Below are 12,101 nucleotides of genomic sequence, written 5' to 3' on the forward strand. Positions count from 1 at the left end.
AAATATTACAGCATTGTTCCCATAATTTAAAGTCCATTGTCATTCATAGAAAACAAAGGAATACAACATGAAACTTATTGGTATTTGGCTAATAGTAAAGCAAGACTTAAAATAAGCCACACAACTAGCAGGTGTGAGCTGACAAGCAGCAAGGCGACAGGATAGAAGTGTCGAGAAGTTGGCTTGTTATCAGTTAGACAGCCTGTTTCAGGATCATCGGATTCATTCAGTGCTCCCTGGGTTTGTCGGCTGTTAAACAGAGGAGTTAGGGGGAAAAAGAAAATAGTATAGCATTCACACAGTAAAGAAATTCAACCTTAAATATTCTGAAATACAACACATTATCTTATAGGATACAGCTGTTTCAAATGAAGTTTTTTATGCTCAACAGCCCCAGGTGAATCCTGTGTATTGTTTTTTTTCACTGTACTACATTGAAAACGGTAATAAAAAAGGAGGTTACTTTTGCTTTTTGTGCAAGGGAGAAACACTGTAATGATATTTATGTAGGTCGAATCTGTATGTACAAGGAAGAATCAAATAAGTGTAACAGCATCAATAAACAAGAACATACGAATAAAAATAAAATATGAATCAATTCATAAAAAATAATCTGATGAATACATCTTTGAAAAATGAAATGAGAAACACAGGATGTAGTGAAGCAAACGGACGTGTCCATCACATTTAAACACACCCTCTACTGGTATGGTACCTATATAAGGTACTGAAGGTTATAAAAATGACTTATTGAAATGACTTGGTCTTTAAAATGAATGCAACATCTGACATGTCATCCTTGCCAGCCATAATATTAGTTTAACAAAACCTAACTCAGTGCCCTTCTGTTAGATCAGCTCATAAATTATATTGTCTCCTGCTCATCTTACATAGGTAGTGCCACATTTGTCTCGTGGGGACATCTGTTCCAAAAAGAGATCCATATTGACAGAGTGATACTGCACAAAACAAAATGTTTAGAGGTTTCCTTTGCATGGCATTTTCATAAGACTGAGCAACAATCAATTTTCTGCCTCAAAATGTGGAAGAGCTAAGAGAGATTAAACTACCCCTTGACCACTGAATGTGATCAAAATTCTAATACTCGTGAAATATACCACAAAAAGAATTATATTTTCAATTTATACTGGTTGATATATTTTAGACATATCATATATTTCAAGATTTAAGTTCCCAGATTTTTCTGTGTAAGTAAACAAAAACCAAAAAACCCCCAAAACAAAACAATATAACTATTATAATTCTGCTTCACAGAAAATACACAATCTAGGAAGTGAAATTTTAAAATATATGATACATCTGAAATATATCATACCAATATAAATTGAAAATATAATTCTTTCCTATGGTATATTTCATAAGTATTTAGAATATTCAGAATTTTGATCACATTCAGTCATCCAGAGGTGGTTTAATCTCTATTGGCTCTTCCACATTTTGAGGCAGAAAACTGATTGTTGCTCAGGCTTATGAAAATGCCATGCAAAGGAAATGCTGGAACAAGCTGCTTAGCCATGGCCCCTTGCTAACATCTTGCAGTCCCTGAAAATCTTCTATACAGAAATTTTGACCAACTGTTCACACTTGTAACCACATTTGTTTGGACAAACAGCAGTCATAATTATTTCAAACAGTAATTTGAATTAGTTTAAAACACCAAATCAACCATGCTGTTCTGGGGTCTGTAAGACATAATTCTATGTCATCAGTAACAAACCAGAAGATCATCCATAAAACAAATGGCACATTGAGCTAAAGGGGGCTTATTTTGGACGTGCATAATTCCTATCATCAATTGCATAAGTAACTGGGTTACCTGCTCAACTTTCTCCTGCACACTAGGTGAAAAATATTCAGTAGATTTTAAGGTATTGATACCTTTGAATGTGACTAAGAAAAGCTTTGTCTTATATTACTTCTTCTATTGGCTTGAAATCCCTACCTTGCTAATCCCAAAGAAAATAGTTTATTCATTTGTTCAACCAATATTTTTTTTTTTTTTTTTTTTTGTGACCGGCCGCACCAAGCGCACTGGCCATCCCTATATAGGATCCGAACCCGCGGCGGGAGCGCTGCAGCGCTCCCAGCGCCGCACTCTCCCGAGTGCGCCACGGGGTTGGCCCTCAACCAATATTTTTTAGTGTCTACTATGAGTCAGTTGCTGCTGTAGGCATTGGAAGTACAGCAGAGGATAAATCAGATAGAAATTTCTTCTTTCATGATGTCTATTTTTGAGTTGGAGGGGGGAGATGATAGAAAAATAAGAATAACATCTGGCAAAAGCATGGGGGAAAAGTAAAGCAGGGAAGAATTGTGTGCATGTGTGTGTGTGCGTGCGTGTGTAGGGGTGTGTGTCAATTTTAAATAGGGTGGTCAGAGACGCTTTCACAGGAATGTAACACTCAATCAAAGACTATAGATGAAAAGGGAGGAAGTCATGTGGATGCTGAAATTAATTTTTCCATTGGGCTCGTGCATTACCTAGCAGCTTCCTGATATGAGAGGACTGGCAAATTTAGGTTGGAGGACAAAGGGACATGAGGGACTGCCAGGAGGGCTTTGTTCAGCCTGGCTGGGTGTCACTGGGAAAGCCCAGGCTATCAGGGCAGCAGAAGGTAGGGAGGAAAGTGGCCTGAACTAATGGATGGATAGACCGAACTGCAGGAGGGACTCCACGTCACAGAATCCAAAGGTGGAAAAGGACATTAAGGCCACTGCGGGCAGAAGTTTGAATTTCTCCTATAAGAGACCCCCACGCTGATCTCTGAAGGAGGCTACATGCATCCCAGAGGTGTTCTAGATGACTCATTGTGGGCAGAGGACCGAAGTATGGGAACTTCAACATTAGCAATATGTACTTCATTCTTTTAAAAATTATATTTTTTATGTATTTCATAAACCATATAATGTATAGTAGCATAGCATGTGTAGAAGCAACTGTGATGCAGTAGATCAGAACACAGACTCTGGAATCAGACCTCTTGGTTCAAACTCATTTCTGTTACTAGCTAGTTGAATGGCCTTGGGCAAGTTAGTCAACATGTCATGTCTCAATGTCTTTATCTGTAGAATGGTGATAATAGCAATAATACCTACTTTATAGAATTGCTATGAAGTACATATGTGTCTATCTTACAAAGTGAATAGAGAATGCATATAGCAATCATTCAGTAAGTTATTATTGTGTTATCATTTGTGTAGCAATAAAGGTACATATGTTGGTAGTGTAGCTAGAACTGTTTTAACTAGCAGGAATGTAAAATCAAACAAGTTGTAAGCCACTGATCTGACCTACTGGTGCTCAAAAATGAGTGCACCGTGGGGTGGCATTGGAGTAGCAGGGGACCAATGTTTGATTTTATCAGTATTATTTGTTTATGCCTCTACAGAAGAATTTACTTGTGCAGTGGCCACATTTGAACGAACAATAGTTATAATTACTTCAAATGGATCACATAGCAATATGGATTCATTTAAAACATCAAATCAACCGTGGTGTGGTCTGGTTGAAAAGAATGGTTGAAAATAACAGGTCTATCTCATGCTTGAACAATTCTGGGAATGAGGAAAAAACACTTTCAAAGAAGTTTACTCCACCCACAGCCAGCTGTGGAGGGGGTTTGGTCACAGAATGTGGGGGGAGGGTACTGGGATAAAGGGCCAAGGGAGGCTGGGTAGTAACTTCAAGGTCGTCTTGGATTTTCAAATATACAAAAGAAAAAGAGACACTATGCAGTAATTCTTGCCTTTTTGCCACCCCTAACTATGGCACCTAGTAGCTGCATAAACTTTAGCAAATACTCAACCTCTTTCCCTTACAATTTCCTAATATGCACAGGAACAATAGGGTTGTTGAAAGGATTAAACAAGAAAAATACTTAGCACAGTGCCAGGCATAAAATAAAGCCTGGATGTTAGCTGTTGTAATTACTACTATCATTATTATCATCCTCACTAACACTCTCTCTTGAACTGTATGGTTTTAAGGTGAAGAAGGTTATCTATAGCAAATCTTAACAACTTTATTGAAATCCTGGTTCCTCCCCAATGCTGCCTATTAGGATGTTAGGAGAGAAGTGCAGAATCTATCTATATATCTGTCTATCAATCAATCAATCTATCTATCAGTATAAATATTAAATGTTTATTAAGAATGTAGGTTAAAATATTAGTCACAATCTATTAATACAATAGTACAGAAACACTATTCCCCTTCCCAGTGGAGCCACCCTGTAGATAGGCCCTGGCTGAAGAGCAGAGAACTCAGGCTGAAAAGTAAGGCTTAAAAAGTTGAAAGAGTCTTTTAATAACAGTTATTACTCCAAATACAGGAGACTAATTTATACCAGATGGCTTTTTTTTTTTGCAACTGCCAGAGCACATTTTAAATTTTCCAGTGTGTATTGTATATGCCTTCTTAGTGAAAATCACTAAATTAAAAAGCCTCTGTTTCTGGTTTGGAGAGGCAGTTCTACAACTGAATTGATTTGTTGTTTATTAGCTTCCATCTCTGGAGATTACAATAACACATTAAAAATGCCTCCCACATTGTCATTCCTATTATTCAGCAGAAGTTCAAAGCAACATGGCCTAGGAGCTGCCACGGAACTTAAAGCTTGAGACCCAAGACTATGTCACAGAGTCACCACGGGGCGGGGGGGGTCTTGGGACTGCTTCCTTCTTCCTGATGAGAATAGTACAAATGGTCATCTTTTCATTGCCACAGGTAAATTTTTAAGCACTCTGCAAGTGCAAAATGCAAAGGATATATTAAGTAATAATGCTAGTAGATTATGACAAATAATTAATTAGTGGCTGCCCTGCAAGGTACTCTGACAATCCAATGTCATTAGTTTCAGCTATCAATGACTGTAGATCACCGTGGAAGCAAATCACAATGTTGTCTCCACTAACAATGTGACAAGATCAGACATTTAAGGGCAGTTACTGAATCTGCGGGACAGAAAATGATCTTTTCTTCAAGACCTGTCAAAGCAATCACTTAAAATAGAAACAAGTAAAAAGACATGTCTCACTTTTAAGCACATCTCTGCCTACAAGAGGAGACATTTCCTTAAATAAAACGCAATGTGCATGACTTGAAGATATTTTCTTATATCCCCATCTTCTCTGTCAGTTACTATGCTGTATCCTAGATCACAAGTCACCCACTGCAGATATTCTCTCAAACCATTCAGACCTCTAAAAATAAGAGCCTTCCTATCTTCTCTTGCTGAGTAACTATTCATTAATAGTTTTGCTATTTGATATTTTATTCCTATAGCCACTATAGCTCTCCAAGACCCCCAAAAGAAAACTAGCAATTAAAACGGAATTGAAAAATCTTTTCTTCTGATCAGCAAGTTGATTTTCTCCCATGCTAAAGTGAGACAATTCACATTTAATTACATGCTTCAAGTTTGGAGCTATAGGCATGCCATCTTGAAATCATAAATTGAGATTTCAGAGCCAGTATCTTACAGGGCTTTGTTTAACTCAACATTTCATCTCATGAATCGATATTAATAAAACACCATGTTCTGGGCTCTGGACTGCTGAATTGTATCAGATTTCAAATTGGTATATCTGTGTAAAAATGAATATAATGCAGGTCTGGTATCAGTAAGAACTCTGAGAGTGGTACAAGACATCACAGGATCACAGAATCTCAGATGTACAATGACCTCAGGTTGAATGTACACATTTCATAGATGAGGAAATGAATTTGAAAGTCTTTCCTATGCTTCTACAGCAACAAGTAACAAATACAGAATCCTGAGAATGTAATTTCTCTGGCTCACAGTTTACTTATGTCATGATCTGATAAAATAAAGACACAAGGATTTTTTTTTTTTCAGTTTATATCAAGGTCCACAAAATTAAATGATTCAAGATCGTCTCAGATGACATATTATCTACCAAAACTTTCCTAATATTTAATTTATAATCAAAATATTAAAAGTAGATTTCCAGGCCTTTTCAAAAATTTAAATGTCAGAGAAGTTTTAACAAGGGATTATCAAGGGTGAGATAATTCCCATTGGCCTGGGAGTAAGAGCAGACTTTGTGGCCACAAGATCACCAGTCACATTTAAAATGCCTTTTTCTTCCTAACTAGATTTCAGAATCTAACTCAGAATCTATCATGTCAACCACAGGAAGAGCTCCTAAATGAAGAAATCACTCCAAAGACATAAGACAATGTCACTGCTTTGAATGTCCAGGTCATAGACTGATTTTAATAATTATGGACAAGTTTGCTTCCAAAGTAAGATCAATCTTGGGCAGATTTAAGCAAAATACCCACTCAGGAGGTATGAGTTGTCTCCACGGGACACTGCATGAATTTCTGGACATGACATTCTAAGGGGAGGGTTACTGTATACGGGAGAACACCGGAGCACGACATCCGGGATGATGACAGTCGGGTTTGGGAACCTGGCATCCCAGAAAAGACTAAAGACATTGAAAATGAGAATTCATTGGCTGAAAGAAGAGGAAGAATTATGATTAAGTGGTTGCTGATTTCAAATAGTCAAACTGTGTAGTGTGAGACGTGGGCTACTTCACAAAGCCATGAAAGGGTGTGAGGTACAGAGAGATCTCCTACGTATCATGCCCGATTTGTGATAAATGCTTTTTAGATATTATTATACTCATTCCTTAGAAACAGTCAAAGTGGTTAGTATTATTATTAACTCCATGGGCTCAAAAGCGTTTTCAAACTTGATCAAATAGCAGAACGGGGCTTTCCCCCCCTGTTTTTCTAGTGAAAAAAAATATTTCTTTCACTTTATGATTGAGATCCCTTAAGCCCAGATTTCCTGCTACCTCTCAGAAGCAGGCAGATGTGGTTTCTTGCCAGCTGTAAGATTAGATTCAGTGACCTCTAAAATTACTTTTCTTCTCTACTTTCCTGTAATTCTTTGATCTTATTAAAACACAACTGCAGTACTCCAGAAATGCATGCTTTTTCTACAAATAGAATAGACCACAGTTCAATAAGAAATAATTGGGGTTGGGAGCAAAGGATATTGACATTTTATTTTGGCTCTAAAGTTGTTCTTGCTCATTCTTATCTATTTTCACTTTCAGTTTTGAGAATTAAAACAAAACTGATTTATTTAACTATTTATTTAATTTCTTTTTGGTATCACTTTTTGTACTCTTCATCCCATTTCAATGTTTTAGTTTCGTGAAGTACCTAGAAAATAGGAATATCTTCTCAGAAGAAGCAAGATTCTAAGCAGTGCCATTTTCAGATGGTGCCTGATCATTGCTTTGAAGGGGAAGAATTCATGTATGCACAGAATTATCACTGAAGAACAGATAGAAAAGTGGCCTGCTATAAAACCTAAAAGTATTTTATAAGAAAAAGAAAAAAGGAAGAGAGACGTGATGAGTTGAGCATATAATTGCTTCCATCAGATCGTTATCAGAGAACCAATTCCAGTTTTGATCTTTGAATTTGAGAAAGGAGACTATTTGGATCAGGTTCAGAAAGAAATATCATAAATGATTAAAGGATTGAGGAAAAAAATTTCTGAGGAAGTGTTTAAGGTTAGTTTTGTCTGAATAAAAGAAGGCTAATATATGATATAATAGCTATATTTAAATGTATGTGAGGCATGTGGTAAAATAATTTTTGATATATCAGTTTGTGTTTTGCTCTCCGCTTTTTCTTCTTTCTCTTATTTTTTAGGCTGAAGTTTAAAATATGTATCCCTGGGAGGTTAGCAGTGTTGAAAGCAAGAGCTGCCTGAACCGAATAGATTTGCCCTTCTTTGATGACAGAGAAAGTGCAAGGTGTCTATGGGAAGGAGTAATAGAAAGTGAAAGGTTCTTTGAGAGTTGAGAGAGAAGGAGAGGAAGAAAACGAAGGAAAGGAAGGAAGAAGCAGAGGAGGGAGAAACGGAGAGCCAGAGACAGCAGTGACCGGGGAGAGGACAAAGGGTCAAAGGCTGGTGCCTGGAGGGAGACGGCTTGTGCCCTGCTCTGGGTGCCTGGTGATGGAGAACCAACAGAGGAGGGGGGCTGTTCGGTGCATTTCCAGAGGGGGGAGGCTGTCCCTTGGTCACTGGTCAACTTTGCCAAAGATTTACTTGTCTTGAATTTGGCTATTAGATGCAGTGAAATAAAGAGTCTTTAGGGTACACTGATGAGTAGGAAATGAGCACATGAGTGGCTGACAACAGATGCAGACAAGACTCGAAGCTTCAGTCAAGGTAAGACCTGAGGCAGGAGGAGAGCACAAAATAACAGAGATGGACTTTCTTCCAGCCTCGCTGGACAGGAGCTGAAAGGTGGAATGAAGCTTATTTAAAGAAAAATTTTAAAAGCAAACAAAACAAAGCAAAAGTGCATTACATTTTACATACTGAGTGGACAGATACATAGGGGATTTCTACAAAGCAATAGGTATGTAGATATAGATATACACCTATAACTCATTTTCTAGTTCTCATAAGATGTATTAGCTTTTCCTTGTACAGAAACTCGAACAAGACGATGTAGTCTTAATAGCTTTGAAGTAAGAATCAGACAAAAGAAAGGAAACTAGTCACTGGAACACTCTGCAAGTGTGTTTGTTACTAAAATATTGAAAATGTAAACAACCATTGTTTCACTGCTCCAATTTGTCACACTCCTGGAGTTTGGGATAACTTTTATGCTCCAGTTAAGAGGAAATTAACATGCAAAAATATAAGGCTTCTAATTCCATTCTTGATAAGCAACAATCAGAGGTCAATTAGGTCAATCCATCACCACGTAACTTCTGTGCTGGAGCAGGAAACCTTGCAGAGTGGGCAGCCTCACCCCAGGGCTGCTCTTAAACTCCCAGATAGAAATGAAAGGCCATATATACCACCAGACTACAGCTTATGTTATTCCCAAAGTAGTTTGGGCACTTTAGCAGATATCAGTAACAACAAATACAAATTTAGACATGAGTAACATGAAGGGTAATCAGCTTAGCTCCCTGTATCTAACTCCATTAATTCTCAACTCCTTCCATTTAAAATGAGAATGTTAACATCTATCCCATAGGATTATTGTGAGAATTATATAAAGGCACCCAGCACACTCTCACTAGTAAAAATAAGTAAATAACTTTAAAAAATCCCTCTGTTCCCCTCCCTTTGCTATACCTCAGTTCATGTGCAGACAGTGAGTACGTTAACCAGGCATGCAGCTGCTCAATTCTGGCTCTTCTCTCTTTCTCTAATACTGAAGAACCCCGGGATTTAGGACAACACCATTTATTTCCCCATGCTACGTGTACTTTCTGTAGTTCAAACAGTTCCATGACTTTAATGTCATTTACGCTGATGAAATTTATCTTTCTACTTCAGACTTTTTCTCTGAACTTCAAACACACATATCACATCTCCGCTTACATGTCTAACAGACATTTTAAGATAACAACTTTAAAACATAATTTGAGTTCCACCTACTTTGCTGTACTCTCAGTCAGCTTTTCCCTTCCTTCTCATTACAAGAAATGACACTCACCCCCTCTCAGACATTCGTGTTAAACACCTACTTGAGTCTTCTGTGTTCTTACACCCCACAGCCACCCGTCATCAAGTCAGCCCATTTGGCACCATCTCCACCGCTGCGATCTGAGAGGAATCCGCCATCTCCTTGCTCTAGTACTTTTAAAAGCTGTTTTCCTGCTTTTAACACTCTTGCCCTTTATTAAGTTTTGCTAACTCCTAATGTATCTATTTAGACACATGGTAAAGCAACCAATGCCCTACCCTAGTTGCATTATAAAAATACTTCCTAAAAGCTTTTATAAAATGCAAATCCAACTACATCCCAGCTGCCCAAGCGAGCCAAGCTTGTCAAAATAGCAGTGGTGCTTATCTGTCAGGATAGTGGAAATATTTTCACTGCTCAGCACGGCTCAGTGCCAAGAGACTGAAGCTTCTGAATTTCAAGGAGGAAGCGCACCTATATCCTCTTGCTGCACGATCTCTTGGGTGTCCCAAGTGTTTCTCTTCCCTCCACTGTTGCCGCTTCTACGGCACTACAGTCCGCTAGATGAATCCGACTGACCTTTCTCAGTGATGAAATTCTGCTCTTGTCTTTCATGATGCATCTGAAATGGATGGAGCTGGGAATCAACAAGCTCAACATCAGATGCCACCAAGCCCAGTGTTGTGTATTATTAGTCACCTCGACCCACTCTTTGAATTGGACTCTCCAAAAGAATCAATTTAGAGTTTTGCCCCTGGAATTATTAGAGTATCCATCATCTTTCCCAGAAAGATAGGGTCTCTCTCTTCTTCTACCTTCCAACCTTTTCCCATTTCTATTTCCCAGCTTCTCCCTTTAATGTCACTGTATCACAAACAGCATGACACTACAACTTATGTCATCAACTTTCGGAAGTGAAGGCTGGTGCAAATCCTAAGGAAAGAGAATAAGATACGTTCAACAACCTTAAAGTTTATTTTTTGGATATAACAAGTACATGGCTAAAAATGACAGCAGTTGCACAACTATGAAATAGATAGAATATAACATATTAAATATACCAGAGAGAAATAGCTCCCAAGGTGTAGCCCAAAGTGCTTGACATATATCATTAATTTCTGCTATAGAGATTCAAAGATCAGGAAAGCATTCTCAGAGAAATAGTCTTTTGTGATCAATAGTGAAGGCTGAATAGAGTTTCAATGACTAGAAGTCGGGTGGGGCAGGGGGTATGTAAATAACATGGAAAGGCAAGGAAACAGTAAAATAGCAGATGTATTTGGGAATGACCACAATCTGCTTTGGTTATAATGATGAGGCAGCAAAGAAACCAATGATGGCAGGAAAATTAAATGTGAGTATATTTTCTTTTTTATTGCTTGTTTATTTTATACACTTTCTAAAAGAAACATATATTTTGCAATAAAAAATGTAACTACTTTGTTTTAAAATGAGATGAGGCTATGTTGTAAATGTTTGTGGCTGATGACAAAAACTTAGACCTTCCTCTCTAGATGGAGGGTGGGCAAACACTGAGGACTCCTGAGCAGTGGAGTGGTGTGATTAGCTGTGTGCTATAGGACAGCAATGGGCAGCAATCAGTAGAATGGCTTGAGCCTGAACTTTTGTAGAGCAAACCAGAGACATAGAGCTGGATTAGGAGGCTTTTACAATAGTCAAAGAAAGAAAAGATGAGGTCTTGAACTGGTAGGAGAGAATAAGGGAGAGGAAGTTACAGATTCTAAATCAGAAGAAATTGGAAGAATAGAGTATATGTTAAGAGTTTAGAATGGCCTGCCTGTGGCTTACTTGGGAGAGTGCGGTGCTGATAACACCAGGACCATGGGTTCGGAACCTATATGGGGATGGCCGGTTAGCTCACTGGTTGAGCGTGGTGCTGACAGCACCAGGCCAGGTGTTAAGATCCCCTTACAGGTCATCTTTTTTTTAAAAAAAAAAAAAAGAAAAAAAAAGAGTTTAGGTAGGGAAAGATCAGGTAGACAAAAAAGTAAAAAAAAATATATATTTTAAGGTTTTAGGAAGAAAATGCATTATATTTAAACATGCTAACCTTGATGCATGACTTCAGTTAGATATGGGTAATAAAAATGTAGGTTCAAACATCTACATCATAGTTCTACACCCTAAATGTGGACGTTTCACGCAAAAAGTGTGCTAATTAGATGAAATCACCCATGTAGAGAGTACATGATGAACAGAGACAAGGGCTGAGGGAAAAACTCTGGTGAATGCCTGCATATGCAAGGCTAGACTAGAGGGAGGAGGCAGACAGCAGCCCCTGACGTAGAAAACAGTCACAGATTCAATGAAAGAGGGTGCGATTGATGTGCCAAATGCTGCAGCTAGTGCAGGGAGGTTACAATGTAAAGGTCACTGGACTCAAAGAATATGTGACGTAGCCTTTGACCTTCAGTAGAATTATAAGATCAGGAATTAATTTATAAGCAGCTGATGAATGAGGGGTGAAGACTAGGAGAAAGTACTCGATTCTATTTAAACTACTGTGTTCAGAGCATTGACAGTGTAAGGAAGAAAAACAGTGTAAGCACAGAACTTCAAAGGGTCAATAGATTGAT

General features: G+C 38.1%; 1 protein-coding gene across 4 annotated transcripts in view; it reads right to left on the reverse strand.

Moving 5' to 3' along the window:
- Positions 1-12,101, reverse strand: part of INPP4B (inositol polyphosphate-4-phosphatase type II B) — a 349,938-nt gene that overhangs the window by 6,832 nt on the left and 331,005 nt on the right. For 3 of the 4 annotated variants that reach the window (XM_063108553.1, XM_063108554.1, XM_063108555.1), the window contains one exon: positions 75-249. The exons of the other annotated variant lie outside the window; for it this stretch is intronic. In XM_063108553.1, the coding sequence (XP_062964623.1) occupies positions 75-249 (175 nt within the window). Of the gene's footprint in view, positions 1-74; positions 250-12,101 lie in introns of those variants that run through there. 4 annotated transcript variants of the gene reach the window in all.

The sequence above is a fragment of the Cynocephalus volans genome, chromosome 9 (assembly GCF_027409185.1).
Source record: "Cynocephalus volans isolate mCynVol1 chromosome 9, mCynVol1.pri, whole genome shotgun sequence".
NCBI classification, from domain to species: domain Eukaryota; kingdom Metazoa; phylum Chordata; class Mammalia; order Dermoptera; family Cynocephalidae; genus Cynocephalus; species Cynocephalus volans.